This window comes from Gallinula chloropus (assembly GCF_964237585.1).
Source record: "Gallinula chloropus genome assembly, chromosome: 14".
NCBI lineage: Eukaryota > Metazoa > Chordata > Aves > Gruiformes > Rallidae > Gallinula > Gallinula chloropus.
Genome location: NC_140099.1, coordinates 16,046,926 through 16,066,994, shown reverse-complemented (window position 1 = coordinate 16,066,994; position 20,069 = coordinate 16,046,926). Strand labels below are relative to the sequence as shown.

Sequence of the window (20,069 nt, the reverse complement as noted above, 5' to 3'; positions counted from 1 at the left end):
TAATTAAAATAATTAGTATTGACTTTTTGGCGATCCATTAAAGGCAAAGTGATGGCTATTACATTAGAGTAAAAATACTTGTGTTCACTTAGAAGTTGCTTTTCTATGGGAAACTATTCTTGTAAAATAATCTATAGCAGTAAACACATTTATGGTGCAGTATAAATAATACAGAACAATCAGCTGCAAAATCACTATCTAGCACTAAGATGTACTTCCACTCTGAGAGGTGATTGTTTTCCCGTAGTTTGTAGGAACCTACTGTGCTTGCAAGCTTTGAGTTAGCACTGTTACAGACATTCATGGAATAGTTGCCTTATAACTTCAGCTGGCTCCTCTGTGTCATCCAGCTCAGCCAGGCTGGAGCAGAGCCACAGTCAGAGTGCTTCTCAACATCCTACAAATTGTAGTGTTTCCTCTTTTCTCTTGCAAGTAATATTTTATAGTGTTATGCCTCACTGGTGGTGTCACCTATGACTTTTTGGCCTTTTCATGCTGCTCCCATACTTTCCTCCAGCAACTGCCCGGGGTTCTTGCTGCTGATGTTTCAATGCTGTATCTCCTTGGTTCCCTGCTGGAGAGTTTGTTGGGTCAGATATCCAAACTGGATCGGTGCATGTGTATCGTATTCACCTGACCTAAAAGGCCTCCCATGATCCTGCATGCTGAGGATCATTTCAGCTGCCTCTGCGTGAAGTCAGCCAGAGTTGGCCTGAAGCCCAGCTGGGCTTGAGCTGTTTCTGCAGTGAAGCGGTGAGGTGAGACCGGAGTGTGCTGTCACTCCTGCTTCTGAGAACATGGTGGGGAGAAGCCTCAGCTGTTTCTTCATGGTGGCAACTTTGGTTTGACACAATTGATGATCTCTGGCTCTGCACGAAGGTGCACGTATCGCTTCCGGGCCAGGCACAGTTTTGCAAGAGGCATTTGTATAGTGGTGGGCCTCAGCTAATGACTATGGTGGATGCAGGGGGGTTTTACATTTGTGGCATAGATAATCTGCAATGTAGATAATCTAATCATAGATAATTGAGAATTGGCTCACCGTGTGTTATGAGCCTGCCCTTGCTTTTGATCTTGCAGAGGCTGTTGGTTTACTGCTGTCCAAACAGCAGTATTAGCCTGAGGTATTCCTGCTTCCCGTTTTTGGTCCCTCTTCTGCCTGTGGCATGCCACCCGTTTGGTTGTGCTACCACAAATTTTCAAGATCAGTATTTTTTTTTTTTTAAATCTAATACGCTCCTTGATTTTGTACTGACAACCTTTCAATAAGCCTTAATTAGGGAGCCCTACAAGCAATTGTATTGGCACAGCCAAGGGGCAGAGAGAGTATTGGAAAGCTTTAAGCTATGACAACCATTTTTTATCATGAAACAGTAGCCACAACTGTAATTCCACTAATTTTAATAGCTGTAGCATTGTTACTAGGTGTAATCTCAAATGAAGCAAAGCTTTCAAGGTCACCGAACATCTTTGCTCTGAGAAATATTAAAAAGTGAAAAATGGTGGTAGTTAATTGGAGATTTGAGGGAAGACTTTTTCTCCTCTACAAATAAAATAATTTAGGAATGGCATTAATAAATAGAATTATTTCATTTTAGCACATGAATACAGTATTCTCATTGTTTTAGTACCAAACCACCACTTAGAAAACTGCAGGGCTTCACAATTACAAACCACACACAGTACTCTCTGAAAAACTAGATGGCTTCATGGAGCTGTGTACCACTGTGCACTTCATGGCTTGTTGGGAATGAAAAACAACAGAGCCTCAGGTTTCCCAGCCATCTCTGTCAGCGATGAAGAAAAAGCTTCAACAAGGAAAAAGCTACAAAGGCTCTCTGCCCCACAGGTACAGTGTCACAGGGCCAGAAACTGTGGAGAAATAAGTCCCTGATTGTTCTTGCTGCTGCCTCCTCTTGTGTCACTTGTGGGGAAGGAAAGTGGTGTGGGGTAGATGGGAGATGATCCGGTTTCCAAAGTCACTTCTAGGAGTGGCGTATGAGAGGTCTAATTGTGGTTTTCCTTGAGAGGGTGAGAATCCTTGTGTGCAGAAAACGTCATTGGAAAGGAAAAGAAATCCAAACAAAGGGAATAAATACAGAACAGGAACTTTACCAAGGAGCAAAATAGATTCCCTTGACAAGTAAAGGAACTGATGGCTGTTGAGCTGTTTCCTCAGTAGAGAAGAAAGATGTCAGAAACTGCCACTAGAGAAATCTACCCAATCTGGCTATCTAAACACAGCTGGCAACCTCAGGGAAAGAGATCCCTGAACATCAGAATCACCTGAAAATACTGTATTTCTCCTGACTCAATAAGAACAAGTCCTATTACCAGAAAGCTCTCTGTTTGGTTACAGCTATGAATTTACAGGTGGCATTCAGCAGCTCTCATTTTCTAACTCCAGCCTTACTGCTAGCCTCCCTCCCTTTCCCCTTAAGCCTCTTCATTTACCCCTCCCAAACTTATCTCTGTTCCTGACAACTCAATGAACATACTGTGCTAATTATCTGAATGTGCTTATCTCCAGGCTTGTCTGCAACTGCTAGACCTATTAATTCACCTTTCTCAAATAGTTATTTACTGAATAGCAATAAAAAGTAATTACTTCTAGCAGCCAAAGAAAACTCCTGATCTTAGCATTTCAAAATAGGATGCTTTCTAGACTAGGTCTTAAAGTCATAAGGGTTCATATTTCTGTAGCAGTACTATAGTACAGGGCCTCCATTAATGATTATGGCTGCTCAAGCACCTCTGTCATGTCAACATCTGTGGGGATTTTTTCTTTTCCAGCATATTGTTACTGATTTGTTGGCTAACAAATTTGGGATGCCAGCCCTCAAACCCAAGGTACAGTGTTCTATAAATGAACTTGCACAAACCTAGCAGAGCCTGCTTTATGCAGCTCTTCCAAAATGAAGGCTGCTTTGACAGTGTTTAGAGATTCCACAGTTCATATAAGGCTACTGTATGCCTCTGCCAAAGGCTGTAACATAGTTTGGGGTGGAGTGCAGCTTCCCCTTTCAGTGTGTAGGTGCCAGAAGGTTTTGATGTAAGCATGTGGTATGCTTTCTTTTAGCTCAAAAGAAGTACTTCATTGTAAAAGTCACCCTTTTGGTAGCAAAGGTGGTAGAGTACCATTTCAGTTTTATCTGGATTTTTAGGACTCTGAAGAGTCCTAAGTATCAGGAATCAATGTTTACGATTCCTGGGAAATACAGATGCACTGTTTTGTCGCTTCCAGTACAAGAATGCCTACCCTGGTTGGCTGTACTTTGAAGATTAATGAAGTTGTTCTGCATATATTGATGAAGACTCATCATAATTCCTTACTCACTAATAAATTGTGTAAATATGGTCAGGTACGTATCTCTGTGTTAGCTGCATTTCTGTTTACTTCTATATGGATTTTCTGTATAAAATACATTGTTTCTAGTTTGGAATAATAACCTAATGTAATTGCTTGGCTAAATTAGACAGAGAACAGCTCATGTCTTGTGCGGATAATAATGAAAAGAGCAGACAGAAATTAATGGTCTAAGGCTGTTTATTAAAGTGGATGGAATAATAAACTGTCACTAAAGCATTTTAGAGGTTTTCCATATTTAAATGGTACTCTTCCACTTGTACAAGAAATTTTTGACAAGTAATAGTAAATTACACAAATTCAGTGGATTTTTACTTTTTTACCCTTTTCTGCCTTGTAGTTATTTTTCAGATAATCTCATGTTGCTCTAGGCACTGACTTTATTCCTATTTCTACATCCTCCTCACAATTCTCTGGTGGCTTTTGATCAAGAGGAATAATACACTTGGGGTACTGAGGTTTTATTGGGTAATTTTCCGAGTACTTTTCCCCCAATAAAGAAAAGCTTTCAATTTCTTTGAAGAGAAAAGGAGACAATGCTAAATGGAGCTATTAATTATTTTTCTGGTCTTGTATTTTAAATCATGAGCAACCTTGGTCCTATAAAGTTCTGGGATCCAGCCTCACAGGTTTCCAGGGTAGGTTTAAGGTTAATGTTTCTTTCCTTTACTATTTTAACATGACCCCTCACAAGATCTCAGATAGCAAAATTAACTATTTTCAAATCTAGAGTCAGAAGCAAGGTAACATGAGAACAACACCCGTGTGAGGAATTCGTCTGTTTGGACAGAGGTGCAGAGAAGCTCACATTCATTTCAGTGGAAGGGGAACTATAGTTTCATTTGTTAGGTGCACAGCCAGAATCTATACCTCACTAACAATCTGTCAGATGGCTTGGCAGATGTAAAGATATGTTTAGATGAGCAGTAAATGCCTTTGTTCTCCTTTTAGTCTAAAAGACTGTCTGCATTCAAAAGCTGAGTGACAAACCATGTTGAGAGGTATCCACAGTGGTCCTGTGCAGCTCTGTCTCCAGGCTCGTGCTGTGGATCAGACATGTGTTTTGCTTTGAGCCTGCCTTGTCTAATAGGGAATCTCGCAGATACTCTGCAGCTTCTGGCTAATCAGTAGTGTGGCTTGGACTTGTAGATAAGGTTATTTTTTAATCTCTTCAAATTCCTCATTCCTTTAACAATGGTCAGTGGAAAAGAATCCAATCCCTAAACTGGCAGTGACTGAAGGTTAGAAATGCTTCTTTGGGAAATGGGAAAATCAACAATGCAAGATTGATGGACTCTGTGTCTAAGCTTTGTTATCTTAAGTATTGTTTTCCATGAGCAATTAATATTCTAGGGGAAACACTTGTTATGTTCTGTATCAACCAGGACCATAGTTACAGCAGTTTTCTAAAGCCTTTAGCAATGTCAGAGAGTCTTGCAGGGAATGTGCTGCCAGTGAGCTATGGGGCTGAGGAAAAACGACATCAGATCACACTATATGTGGGATTAAATTTTAACAGAAGAAAGATTGCTTCTATATTTTGTTTGTTAATGTGACCTGTGAATGAGAAATTAATCTTTTCCACCTAAGTGAGTAAGAAACGTTTCAGGTTGGGTATGCTACTCTGTATCCTAAATTTGTTAACACATGACACAGCACAATAAATTGAAGAGGAAAGATCTACAGTGTTTTAATCCACAGTGGGAAACAGCTCTAGTTACCTCAAAAAGGTAACTGAGACTTTCTTAATAGAGAGGGGTCAGCAGAATTATTGATTTATTGCTTGTGTATGGTCAATGCATTGACACGTTGACTTAGAAGAATTTGAGGAGGAATATTCCTTGTGATTTCAATTATAACATATTTTTTTAATTGAACAATGCTGGTCATAGAAATAAATTTCTGGGGGCTTCTTCAGTTATGGAGTAACTCATTACAAGCTCTGGAACACTTCTTTGTGTTGGCTGTGTGCTTTGGTTTCCTCTGCTTGACCTCTCAAGAATGATTAAGTAGTGGGAGAGGTCTTACCTCTCAAGGCCGCTATGGCTACCTTCCACCTTGCTGTTTTGCAGAGATATGCACAGTATTTGGAAAGCAGAGTGTAATCACAGGCAGACTGATAGGTAAAGTGAAAAAGAAGATAATTTTTCATGTCCCATATATTTATGACATTCCCTCACCCAACTGAACAACATGTAATGCTTCTTTTGCAAACTGTCAAGGTCTAGCCTGGAGTGTGGTGTGGGGTGCTTGGTAATGCCTCGGTTCCATCCCAATGATATGGCCAAGCTTGTATTTCTGAGGGTGGATTTCATGTGCTGCTAAGAGTGAGGTCATAAAAATAGGTGAGAAGTCCTCTGTCCAGATGGACTTATTTCTAGCCGGATGGGTGGAAGGTACTTCAGGTAATGGTGGCTGTTGTACAAATGGACTCCGGGCTGATGAAAGCCCAACAGCTTTGAACCAAACTGGTGATCGGAGAGTGATGACGAATCTGAGGGGAACTAAAATAAGAAAGCAATATTTATTAAGGGGGGAGGAAGTATATGGAATGGACAGTGAGATATATGTGTGTATTGAGTGTGTAGAAAAAGGAACAGTATCTGGCTGGCTGTTTGTGAGCAAACGGTCATGTGTGGTGGTGATCATCCTGAGTCTGTTTACCAAAAAGGAAATAGGTATGTATAGGAGACAGATTTAGGCCATGAGCTATTTGACAAGTGGTTATCATCTGGTTTTGTGCCTGTCTGGATGTGGATTAGTGGTTATGAGAGAGAATTCTAGAGGGAAGGAGAATTCATATAGCATCATAGCACTGGACAGAGCCTTCAGAGGGTCTTCTAGTCCAACAGCAGGAAGTTTACATGGGAAAGAGGAGTGTTGCAATCATTTTGATGAAATTGTGGATATTCATGTTTGTGGTACAGACTGAGTAGCAAGCAGATTTCTGACATACTCAATTTTCTTGGAAGTCTGTAAAATTCAAACTGCTCCGCTCCTGTATATGTTTATAAAATAAGCTATGAAATTAAAAAAACCTGTACACACACACATATATATGTATATTCATTCACACTGTGATGAAGGTACATGGACATTCAAATTATTATGGCTTAGCTATTTTATTGCACTAAAAACAAGGTTTGAATTACCATAACCCTCACCTTTCCTCCTAATATATTTAATGCATGTACAGCTGTTTCTTCCAGCCTTCTGAGGCAAAAGAACTGCTTTATGCAATTTAATGGGTGTAGGAAACCACTGAGGGACAGGTAAGGTGAAAAAGAAGTGCATGGAAGAAGCATGGTTATACCTTTGAGGAAGGACCATAAAAATAAAATTAATGCCTGTTCTTTACATGAAAATTAAATTTCCTAAAGCGATTATAGTGCTTACCAAGTGTACTTGCCTGTGCATTCTCCTCTTCTCAAGGTTGTGCAGCATACTGTTGCTCTTCAGGTCGAAAGTAACAGCACTGCAGCAGAGTAACTGCAGTTTGTATAAAAGGACTTTCTCTGCTAATAAGGTAGTGGATTTCATTTTAGTAAATGTATAGTTGATTAGTCCAAATTAATATATTATTGGGACTTAGTGATGCCATCCATAATTTAGGTATGTTAGTTTGGTGTTTTTATAGGTGTAATAATCCTTAGTGTGCTGAAAGAACAATGTAATAGCAGCAGGATTCCAGTTCATTCTGTTGTCATTTTGGGTTTCTTTTTTTACTGTGTATTTATCAATTAGTTTCAATGCCTGTCATACGGGTTGTCTAGTGACAGCCATCAGCATTCTGCAAGGGAGTTGACAACTCAAGCTTTATCCAAATTGTCTGGAAGTAAAACTTCTCAATACTGGTAATGGATACCTGTGTGATGTTATTTATAAACTGGTATTTTCTAGAACACTCTGGAGGAGAGTTTGCGATTTTGATGGCAGATAAATTGGTAGGGTTTTGCAGCACAAATGCAGATTGGAGAAAGGAAAATCTGCAAATGTCACAGCTCAGTTTTTGGTGAAACATGGGGATGGAGGAGATTTCTGACAAGGCTGAGTAGAGATTAAAAATGCAGATGTACAATGGAAAGCATGAGTTACTAATACCAGGACAGCCCAGGTATTTATGCAAGTGACAACCAAAACATTTCTTTTTGCTGGGTACAAACTATTTTAAACTAATTTTATAGGTAGTAATCATGTGGAGAGAACTGGTTGTGTTTAAAGTTAAAACAGAGTGGTCCCTTCTCCATCTCCCCTAGCTGAAAACTCAAAAATAAATGGAAGGATAAACAAAGCTGTTTCAACAATTAATGTTTTGGAGAGCTTACCTTAAGAACAAATCTTGGTAGATTAGACATTGTAATTGAGGTATTTGAATGGAGTGAATAAATCTGAGGCTTAAACATGACAGAGATCTGGAATTTATCTACTTTAGTGATGCAAAGAGTGTCTGGAATTTACATTCCAAGTACGGAAGTGGGATGAGTAACCACCACATCAGTCAGAGTAAAACCAAGGAAGAAGTTTGTATGGTATGGAGAAAGGAAATGAATAAATGGATGAAGAAAGCCATGGCTTGGAGATTTGGTGGTGCAGGCCTCAAGGAAGATGTGCCACACCTAACCTAGAGCTCAACCTTGCAAAATAGTAAAACAAAAAGCAAAAACTATTGAGCAATATAGGAGGCACATTGCAACTAGCACCAAAAGAAGGGGGAGCCCCAAAGCACTGAGGTTATATATAATCTAGCCACATTTCCCAGCATAATGAGTAATTTTTGCAGCTTTCAGAATCGACACAGATTGAGAAAAGTCAAAGCTAAGTGTGCTGCTAGAAGAGAATATACACAAAGTGAAAAGAACCATGGCATGGAAGCTAAACTGGGAGACCTCAACTCGCTTAAATGGGAAAGCATTACTGACAAATGAAAGAACTAGGGCATGAAGTTTTATGGCTTGTGGTAGAGATTTTAATCCATCTGTTGTATTGTAGTGGGGCTATATAGCAAGCTTCCCTTTTCTTTTTATAAACATTTAATGTATTTGCGGTCATTCTGTTAGTCTACAATAACACAAAAGCTTTAAAACAAATTTTGAAAATAATGAACACGATGGAAATAAATGGAAGATGGGACAAATGCAGTTCCAAGTTTACTAAGGGTGGATCATGAGTGTACCTTAATGGCAGCAGAATTTTTATGGATGGAAACTTGGTAGATCCAATTCATTTTTATCTCAGTAAAGCACTTGACAATGTAGTACTGATGAGACTGAGTTGAAATGGGAAATAGCACAAGCAATGTAAGTCAGATAAAGAACTGGCTAAAAGAGGGCTGACAATAGGACTATGCTAGAAAAGGCACTGTGAGACCAGCAAGGGATTTCAAGTGGGGCTCCTTATACCAGCATTTGCCCCACTCTTATTTAATAAAGGCAATGGCACAAAAAATAAGAAAATGATGATTAAACTTGCTGATGGCAAAAACTAAGAGGCCTTGCTGCTCACTCTGAGCCATATCAAGAATTTCATTCCTGGAGAACAGGTGACCTAGCAGCCTGGAGTAACTGAACTAAGTTACATTTAATACAAAATAGAGGACCATATCCTTAGAGGTTAATAACAAGATTTTCTGGTATGATAGGGGGATTCATCCAGGGGAAGCGATAGATTGGAAATGCCTAAGTCTAATAATTGATTATGGTCATTATGAGCCACTAGTATAATTCGGCCAACTAAATGATTAAGTGGGACTGTAGAATATTTTCGGTAGAGAATGAGAAGCCAGCCATTCTGTAGAGCACCACTGTGTCTGGAATACTGTGTACAATGCTAGTTCAGAAGATTAACTGGGGCAAGTGCAAAGAATTCAGTGGACTGAGCAACCAATCTTAAAAAAAAATTAAAATAGCTTAAAGGAAGAAAGGCTGAGTGGCATATGATTACTGTCTGAGCACAGATTACATCCAGGTTAGCACCCTGCCGAAGCAAAGAGCTATTTTAAGCTATAGGGAAATGTTGGCCCAGAATCAGTGGATATAAACAGAGCATGAACGAAATCAAGAAGGAAGTCAGGATGTTTCTAAGCATCAGGAAGTGGAAGTTCTGGAACTGCCTTACGATAGGAGTTGTGGGTAGAAGAGACCAACAAACTTCAAAATGGAATACATGACTTGTAGTAAGGTTTTCTGCAGAGAAGCCTGAACGCTGTCTAGGAGCATCCCTTCCAGGCCTGTGTTCACAAAAGGTTCATGACCAGGGATAAATGGCTAGAGAAACTTTATTTGGGGGAAATGTCTAATGAGAAATTAGCATGAATTTTAGATAAGAAATCATGAAACACAGGGGAAAGGCAGAAGACTTTGCTAACTGCTTCCAAAGGAATGGAGAGCACAACATGGAAAATTCCCTCTGTTACACAGTGCAGCGTATGTATTTTTAAGATACAGATTATTTAAGCATGCTAATTATGTTTCTTAGGCTCCATTTTGAAAGACTCATCAGGGATATTACCTCTCCCTCAAACTAAAACATCTGAACCTATGATCCCAAGGCACTGAAAAAGACCCCATTACAGTAACTGGAAAGCCACCTCAAAATGCTGCAATAAGTTTTCTGTTGGAAAAGCATTTAAGACTTTAACTTGTTTTGATTTGAGAATAAAAGAAGTATGTCAAATGCATTTTTCTTAAAGGAAGATTTATTGCTGTGTTGTTTTAAAAAGAAGCATGGTGGGCCTCCAGAGTACAAGGTATAAATATAGTCCAAAAATAAGGGTTGGAGAGTAGGGTGTTTTTTGGGTGGGGTTTGGGGTTTTTTTCAGGAATCAAACTCCTTGCCTCTGCTGGTTAAAACTGCATGATTTTGGATACATAAGAAGTTCTGATAATTCAGAATTTATTAAAATTTTCTAGTCTTAGCCCTAAAAAAGTATGTATAAAATGCTAGTGGACACTGCTTGCCAAGAGAATGCTTTGCTTATGTCTGCAAAAATACCACCCTCCTCTTCTGTTCAGAGCAATACAGATTTACATTCACATATGCATACATGAATGTACAGCAGAAGTTAAAATACTGTACAAGCCTGACTAAAAACCTGCTTATGCCTAGCTAGAGGATGGCTTTGAAACAAAGAATTTTTTTATAATTTGGTTAATGTTTCCATTTCATACTATGGAAGAGTATATATGTATGTCATACACGCGCGCAAGGTCAGTCTGGCCATGGCTTTAATTCAGAGCCAAGGCCAGCACTGCCATGCAGCTTGAATAATCAAATACAAAAATCTCTTCTAGGTTTTTAAAACGTAGAATCAGAAGGTGTAGTGGAAAGAAAAGTTATCTTTATTACTCATGTCCATCAAAAACATACCTGCAGCAGCTGGTCTGCCCAGCAAGCATTTGATGCAATGCCCCTCATAACTGAAGATTTTTGCAGATAGAATGTGGATGAGTAAATAAATCACCAGATTTGTTAAAGTAATAGAAAGATGGCCTGGCAGGCTTTGTAAAAATACTAGTGGTAGTGCCTCTGAATGATCAACTTACATGTGCTTATTTTCTGTTTATCTGTTGAAGGAAATGTGTTCTGTGTGGGTTTATATCCCTGTTTTATTAATAATTTAAACGGCTAAGATTTTATTCAGGTATTGTTTAGTACATGTTAAGAAGAAAAAGGATGTAGAAATTTTATGTTTTCAATGAGCAATAGCATTGTTTTCAAAAGCTGTGTATAAAAGACTCCAGGAAGTCTATACATTCTGACTACAAAGTGGATTCTTAGGGTGCAAAATACATCAAATTTAATAGCAGTATTATACAATCTCCTTACCTAGGACACTTACTGTACATTCATTACCATGTATAATTAAAAACAAAAGTTAGTTACTGGAAATTGGTGCTACATATGAGCCAGGTAATTCCCTTTAAAATACAAGAGAAGCATTTTTAGAAGAGATACAATTATTATACCTTTATGTCAAACTATGTTCAGTTTTGCTTTGTCAGTTTTGAGGATTGGAAGAATAATATCTACACATTTGGGAAGAATTTTTTCTCAGAAGAGGTCTCCTTGAGCTCCTTCTCTGAAATGCCAGAAGCATAAGATGATGGAGAGCTCTACATCTTTTCCTCTGTGACACATCCCAGGCATGTAACACCTGATGCTCACAACATGAATCTGGTTACCCTCAGCCCAGGACCCATGTCAGCACTGTGGAGCCATCAGCCCCTGCCCAGCCATGGGGGCCCTGCTGAGCCAGGCACACCTGTGGGCCCATGTCCCAGCCTCAGCCTGTCCTTGTCCCCAGGGAGGTGCCTAATTCCCGAGGGCTCGGGCTCCCCCCAGTGCCCTTCTCCTGGCTAGTAAGCTCCTGTCCTTGACCCCACAGCACCTGGCCCCCAGGCAGTTCCCAGCCCACATCAGCAACCTGACAGAAGGGTTGAAAGAGGGAATAAAAGATCCACAGGGTCTTTATCAGGCATCATTAAAGTCCCAAACATGCGGTGCTCCTGCAGGAGATGATCTCTTGCGTGTTGCTGTTCTGGGGAGGCTGGCCCCGGGGCAGTGCTGAGGGTACGGCCTGGTGGCAGCGCGCTGCACCTGGCAGAGCTGAAACCGGAGCTCTGGCATTTCTGCCCGCTGAGCGGGTCTCAGTAAAAAATTAGCCCTTGGTAAAATTACTCACTGGATCTCAATACATCTGAGCAGCGTTGGCATAGACAAAAGGATTTCTCAGTGAAAGAAACCTGAGAAAGGGCTGGGAAAATGTAGAGGAAGGCTGGAAACTTGGCACACCATCAGAACAGGAACCAGTGTTATTGGAAACCCCATTGTGCACCATAGGTCTCACTGCAGGGAGACAAAACTATAGCACCCTCCTCCTACATTTGCCTGGTTCCTCTCACTGCTCAAACATGGTAAATGTGTCATATTAACTCCCTGTATTTTCTTATTAAACGGTATATCATGATACATGTGCATATCATGATACAACTGCATCATCCCATGATTGACTCAACAAGAAAAACATCTCTTTGTAACAAAAACATCTCTATATTATCTACAGTATTTTCAGCATAAATGCAAAACAGAGCCCCATCCTAGCTACAAAGGAAATGAACTCTTCTCTCAGCCAAAGGCAGGACAGAGAACAAACCCTCCTTTGTAAAGAGAATGGTCTCTTGATATAGAGAGATGAACCTACTCCTAGCAGGGGCTCCTTGGTCATTGGAGTGGAAGAAACTACAGGATTTACTGTGGTGGAAGTAGAAAGTGTGGAGAAACAACATAAAATATGAAAGATATGCAAAGCATGATATCACAGGCTGTAAAGTGAGCATGTGGAGAGCACGACAAAGCAAAATGTGAATGTGTGAGGCTAAGAACCAACTGGCCTGCTATAGCCTTTCAAGCCCTGGTGAGAGGCCTTGAATTACTGATAGAACAAGGGGCAATGGCATGAAGCTGTGCCAGGGCAGGTTTAGATGGACATTAGAAAAAAATTTTTTACTGCAAGAGTTGTCAGGGCCTGGAACAGGCTGCCCAGGGAGGGGGTTGAGTCACCATCCCTGGATGTGTTCAAAAAAAGGGTTGATGAGGTACTTAGGGGTATGGTTTAGCATAGGATGGGAATGGTTGGACTTGATGATCTTCAAAGGTCTCTTCCAACCTTGTGATTCTGTGAGTCTGTGATACTGAATGATATGGCACCCATTTCATGAAAGTCAGATTCACAAATACCTACTATAATAATTTTCTAGTAAGAAAAGTGTTACAGACCTGATGAGAGGTTTGTTTTGTTTGTTTGTTTTTTCTCCCTGAATATAATGATTTTTGTCAAAATATACAAATGAACTCAAATGAGTCCCAAATCTACTGAAAACTATCAGTCACATCTGCTCAGTCAATACATTACTCACCATCAGGCTTTCCAGAGAAGAAAAATCATTAAAATGGGTTATGAATAAAAATATTTGCTACAGTAGACTTTAATATGTTAAATAGGTAGATACAATGTAAAAAGCTGACCAGACTGTTCTTAAGTAAGGAACTTGTTACTGTTAGTTCTTCTAGTTCATTTGTTTGTTCTTTCTTGCTAACAAGGAACTCTTGTTGATTACCACTGCTGTGGTTCTGTCCATATTCTAAGTGCCTTGGTGGTTTGCTGCCATTAGGATAGAACTGAAGAAACAATGCTGAGCATTTCAGGTAACTTTAATCTAGACATCACGAGGTGTTCTGGTCAGGTTTTTCACTAAGTCCTAAGAAAAAGCTTGGCTTAACAGAGTTGAGGCAAACATTTAGTTTATTTATAAAAGTACTTTTTGCCTGTGAAGGCTTGGTAAAGTATTCATATATCAGTATTAAGATGCATTTTTGCAGAGTTTTAAGACAAAAGCTGCAAAATAAAAATTATTAGACATGGGGCTAAAGACCTGCAGAAAATGACATTTCATCAGAATGGGCACTGCTCACTTAGTAAGTTAAGGAAATGTCAACATAGAAGATTTTACTACACAGCCAATTTCTAATAATGATAAATAGGAATTACATGTACAAATAAATCCGATAATCTAAAAACAGTGGTTTAACTTCTACTTATGATAACAAGAAACACTGTCTGTATTTTATGTGGTAGTGTTCATTTTGGGTTTGTTTTTTTTTTTTTCTAACATAGTAACTGTGTGGCAAAAATAATAGTGCCCTGTATTAATCTATCCTTCTCTTTACCCATAATTGGAGCCTATTTCCAGGGACAGAGGACATAAATCTGAATTTAGGATTCTTATAAACTCTTTGATTGTTTGCTTTACTTTAAAAACCCACATTTTCTCTTTCTGTACTCTTTTTGTTGAGGTGTTAGCTACCATCACTATGAGCAACTGGAAGACAATATGAACAATGACATTCAGCAAATAAACAGAATGTTGTTGTTATGAAATTCATTTAGTTTATCCTGTATTTACAGCATCAGTGTCTTTAAAGGGCTTTGAGTCTGGTTAGCAACAGAATAGAAAAATAATTCTCTGTAGATAGGTGGTAGTTTTCCCTGTGCTGAGGCATGCAGAATAAACACAGTTACAAAATTAAGTAACTACCCAAATAAGATTATTGCAAATATTTCCATGAGTAGGAGAGTTCTGACTGAGCTCTCCCAGTAGGTTAGACTCCCAGCATGAACTGCATGTACACAGAAGTTTTCCTCCCACTGAAAATTCTGCTCTGCATCGCCATCTGTTTTCATGTAATTCAGAGCAATGTAATAACCTGTAACCTTCCATTAAATTTGGATGAAATTGGTCACAAGTTCTAAAACTACCTGGAGAAATTAGGTGAGGCAGACAGAGAAATGTTTGTTCAGGTAGTATAATTACATAGGTTTTCTCAGGAAAAAGGCTAAAACGTGCATGTGACAAAATATTGTTTTAAAATTCTCTCTGCAGAATTTGGTCACAAATTGGTAATGTGCTTCTTTTAGGTTTTTCCCCCCTATCTCCTGTATCAGTTCTAGGCAGATACATATTTCTTTATGTTATGTACTCCATTTTTCACATTCTAATGTTGCACTACAGAACTTGATGTTAACAGATTTGAACAAAACCACTGCTTCATGGCAGTATGTGAGCATACATCTTAAGACCTGTTCTTTCCAAGTTGGCAGTCAGGCCCCACTGGCTTGTGGATTTACGGACTATCAGTATCCATGACCACCACATTTGTTCTGAATCCTCTTCTCTTTGTACTTTCATTCTTTTCTCCTGCTGTTAAAAATTAATAGGATTTTATAGATTAATAATAAATGTAAGAAATAAAGATCAAGAAATAGTTTTACAGTTTCTAGAGGAAGAAGTCATCGGGGGAATCCCGTGGGATCTGCCTGTTCAACACATACAAAAAGGCTGCAAACGGCAGTGAATATGGAGTTGACAAAGTCTGCAGATGGTGCAGAAGTATTCAGGATAACTGGACAGCTGACTGAGAAAGGTTGCTAAAGTATTTCAGAGCTAAATGACAAAATTATTGAAAAAAGTCACATCAGTAAGCATGAATTGGTGTGTGTAAGGAAGGTAATCCTAACATCTACACTCTATTGTTACCCATTACCTTTTGCCACTCAGGAATGGGCTCTTCAGAAACACTGTAGCTCAGGAGAGGCCAAAAGTCAAACCGAATGATCAAAAGGTATTGGGAAAGGAGTAGAAAACAAACCAGTGATTATAATTCCATGTATTTGCTGAAGCCATTGAAAGCCATAGCTTAATCACTAAATGAAATTCTGGTCCTGCAGTAGTATTAGTATAGGAGCTAGAAAAATGAAACAAATTCAGTAAGAACTACATTATGGAGTGGCTTTAATATAAGAAGAAAAAAGGCAGACTTTTCAGTCCAGAAAGAAGAATACTAAAGAGAATTTTATTAACAGGGTATAAAATTTTGCGGAGAAAGTGAGTAAGGACAAAATTTCCTCACAATGCAAGAATCGGGCACCAGGCTTGAGACAGAAAGGAAATACTGTTTCATACAATATGTAGTTAAAAGATAGAAGATCCTGTCCAGTAAGGTGCAAAGTCCAAAAGCATGAAAAATTATCTTTCCAGTTCTTTTATCCAGTTCAGGCTCATGGGTGCCATTAACCATGACAGCTGACTGCCTGGTCACGCAGCTTATAAAGGACTGACTGACCGCAGGAGGTTATTTCTAACCTAAGCAGTCGCTGTCGGTGTTTGAGACAGGCTGCCCGGCTCGATGGGCCTTCAAACACCCAGTGGATAAAATGAGAAAGGAAGCATGGCTTCTTAATTCTCCTTCACATAGCTAAGCATCCCAGCCTTGAAACGTTCCTCAGGTGCTCCGTGCTGGTGAAACCCGTAAGGGAAGAGAGGGTGGTGGGGAAGGAAAGGCTGTTTATGCAACCTCCATCTCTTCCTCTGCTTTCCCATTTCAGTGAGGGCGGCAGAAGGCACAAGATACACGAAGGCCTGGAGAAAGCAAGACGTCTGCAGAAATACCACCACCTTCTCTCAACGGCGGCTGGGCCCCGCCGCCATTTTGGGAGGGCGGCCGGACGAACTACATCTCCCAACATGCTCTCGGCGCCGCGGCGCCATCTTGCCCCGCCGCTACGCTGGGCACTTCGAGCGGAGAGTAGTGGCGGCAAGCTGAGACATGGCCCTGTTCCCGGCTTTTGCCAGCGCCGCCGAGCCCGGGGAGCCCCCAGCCGGCAGCAGCGAAGGCTCCAGAAAAGGTAAAGTCCTGGAAAAATTCTTTTTCTCCCAAGAGCGCTCTGCGGCCCGGCCACCGGGAAGCCCTTCCGCTTCCACTTGCCTCCACACGGAGCCTTTTGCACCGTGCTGGCCTTTCCACCTTTCCGCGCAGCCTGTCGGGCCTGCCCCTGCCGCCACCCAGCACGCCCTGCGCCGCGTCAGCCCGGCCCGCCCGTGCGTGCCTGCGTCGCGGGCCGCCCGCGCCCCGCCCCAGCTGGTTGTGGCGTGGGCGGTGCTGCCGCTGGGGCCCGCGACCCAGCAGCGAGAGCGGCCGTCTCTAGCTGTCGCCCCTGGAGGCTTGGGAGTGCGGCCAAGGGGCTCACCTGCCCGGTTAGCCCCGCCGCTGGTCAGCGCTCGGTAAGCGCTGCTCCCGCCTCCTGGGCTCCGCCCTCAGGCCCCCAGTACGAGCGGCTGTGTGGCGCGCAGGGCTGGTCGCTGCTGGGTTGAATAAAGTTCTCCTGTTTACGAATGAAGTTACCGTACTTACACGTAAAATGCCTTCCCGTGAGGTAGTTCTGGAGAGAACCCGGAGTAGGGCCATCCTTGTAAATGCAGTGCTGGCTCCCCCTTGGCGGCATCTCAGTCAGGTTTGATGGCAGCGGGTAGCTGCTGGGGAGATGATCGTCTCTGGAAAATACGTGCACGTTGACTGTGTGTGTGGTGAGGAAGGTGTGCTTTATACAGCTAACGGCTTTTTAATGCAACACCCCTCCCTCCCGCCAGAATTGGACAGCTTGAAAAGAATTTTCTCATCACCTTGTTTATCCAGCCAAATGTTAGTTGTAAAGGATATTTTTTTTGGAAGGTCATGAGTGAGGTTATGATTCAGTTGTTCGTTTTGACTGTCGCAGTTTCAAGCAGTTTCACTGTTATTAAGAGTAAGGAACCCTATCTGGTGTATTGCCAAACTCTGAAATACGAACAGTGTTCATTCATTCTGCTGGGAGATGTTTCACACTCTGCTCTTTGCTTGCCAGCTTCCACCATGCTCAAGTCTGCCCGTCGAGAATTGTTTACCTAAGCTAATTTTCTTGTATGTTGGTCCAGTCAGTATGGTGAGTTTTTGAAGGTTTTTAGCAACAGAACTTCTTCTTGTGGCCAGTTCTACATTACCTCTTGATGGCATTGCAGCTGTTGATAGTCAGTCTGCCAGTACAGAGATGTTCTAGCCATGTTCAGGAGCCTTTCTGGTAATGACACTTGTTGCAGGAAATAATGGGCATAATTAGATCCCAAATTATAGCTTCTAGGAAGAGAGGAGTATCTCTGCCAGGCAGAGATACAGTACAATTTTATAGTAGTAAGACCTCGCCTATATTTTAAAACTCTGGGAATTTATATGTAGTGTGTGTCACTGGCAACCACCTGTCTGGAAGATCATATTGCACAGAAAAAGGTGTTAAGACTGACTTTCAGATCTAGATTTTAGTTATTATCAGTATTTGTGAGTTACATTTTCATCTACTGGAAGTTTTTTGGTGAGAGAACTATAGACAAAACTTTAAGGATCATAATTTGTTTGGTTTATGTTTTAGCCAATACTGTACTTTGGTTTTAATGACCACATTTCAGTTTAAGTTATAAAAATTAAGTATTAACTTAGAACCACGTTTATGGTGGCATGTATCAAATTTCACACGTTCAGCTTGTGAGAACTTGAGAACTTGACGGGTAACTTTAATATCCCTCTGATAGATGACTCTCATCAGAGCTGATACAAAGCCAAAGTCCATCATAATACAGAGATCACAGACTCTCTTGAGTTTAACAAGGTTTGCAAAACAGAGGTGTCTTTTACAGTCATTTAGGACGCTTGTAGTTTTATTGTAAAAGTTGAGGTAATAATGTAAATATAGTGGCCATGTTTCATTCCTCTGACCACCTCTGTCTCATACACTTGCAGACCTTCTTAAACCTTTTATAAGCATAAGCACTGCCTGAAACAGAATTATTGCTCTACACATTTCCTACCCTGGTAGATTGCTGACTCGCAGCAACCTCTAGAGTGCAAAGTAATTTTGTATATGGTTTCTAACAATTATGTTGTCAAGCCTAATTAGGTTTTGGTAGAAGATAAATTACAAATTTATCAGTAGCTGTACTGAACTGAGCAGGGTTAATAATTAGCACCGCTGACAGTAGTAAGCATTATGTACAGTATTATTTACAGTCTGGACTATTCTGTGGGTAGGAGGGTGCAGCGATTTTTGCTGAAAACAGATTTTCAGGATTCTGAGAGGCAACAAATGGCTTTGCATAACTCTTAAAAATTGTCTCTGTAGACATTCACTGTAAATTATTTCCTTTTTTTTTTTCCTTGGGAAGGTGCAAGAAAGGATGGCACTGTTGTGCTTATGAATGTGGATGGTAGAGTAGAATAACAAGTACAGGCATATTATCACAAAATAAGTTTAATCTATTTTATTCTTTATGTTCATAATGTAAATCTGGTCTGTGAAAATGATAATAATTCTTAAATATCTGACAAGAAGAAAAAAAAAAAAGTAGAGTTTTCCAGTTTGGAATGCATTTTGATGTTTGAAATGCTTGTATCCAGCTAACTGATTCACTTGAGATTATTTACAAGGAGGTTTGGACTTGTGTTTTGTGTAATGGAAAAAATGGTTCAGTTCTTTCCAGAGTATTAGGTCAGTTTGATTTAATTGTTCAGAAAATACTGTAGTTGGAGAATTCTAAATATTTCCCTGGTGTATCCACAGAGGCATATTGAGTGTGCTACAGGGGGTTGGTTCTTGCAGTGTGATTCTTCAGTGTTTTAAAAATGCAATTTGATCTCATTTGCTCAGGTAGAACTAAGCTACTGGCACAGTCAGGGGATTAATGTTTATGACTTCATTTCTCAGGGTGAGTTTTCCTTGGAGGCACTAAAACAATAAATTAAAGTGTAAAAGGTAAACCTTACTCTGCTTGTGCTCATGGTTGTAATCATACTGCACCAAGTTAGTGAGTGGCTTCACTTCTGTCAGGGAATAACAGGTACTTTCAGGTAAAATTAAGACAGCAGGACAGCTTGGAAGTTTGTTTCTAATAGTTAATGGTGGTAATATGCATTTCCATAGGAAATTTGCCTTAAATATAGCAAGATAATGTATCTCATGCATGCTTGCTGTGCATCAGTCTGACAGCCTTTTTACTCAATATCGCTCTCTTCCTCCTCAGGAATTTTAACTGTTTCAATCAAATTTGTTGTGGTGGAAGAGAGAAGTGGCAGAAGCAGAGGAGGTCTTTGAAAATCTACATTTGGTTAGAAAAGATAAACCTGGATCAAGCACCACTGCTGAGAGAGGTGCTGTAAAATGAATTGTCCATCTATCCTGGTAACGGTTCTTGGCAATGAGCGTATGTGCATTAGCCAAGTAATAAACATCTTCTGAGATCACAGTCTGACACAGCACAGGCTGCCTCTTGCCCAGCCAAGAATT

General features: G+C 40.4%; 1 protein-coding gene across 1 annotated transcript in view; it reads left to right on the top strand.

Moving 5' to 3' along the window:
* The first annotated feature begins 16,477 nt into the window (after window positions 1–16,477).
* Window positions 16,478–20,069, top strand: part of NRDE2 (NRDE-2, necessary for RNA interference, domain containing) — a 31,571-nt gene continuing 27,979 nt past the window's right edge. The window contains exon 1 of the mRNA XM_084270583.1: window positions 16,478–16,607. Within this exon, the coding sequence (XP_084126709.1) occupies window positions 16,529–16,607 (79 nt within the window). The 5' untranslated portion in view covers window positions 16,478–16,528. The remainder of the gene's footprint in view (window positions 16,608–20,069) is intronic.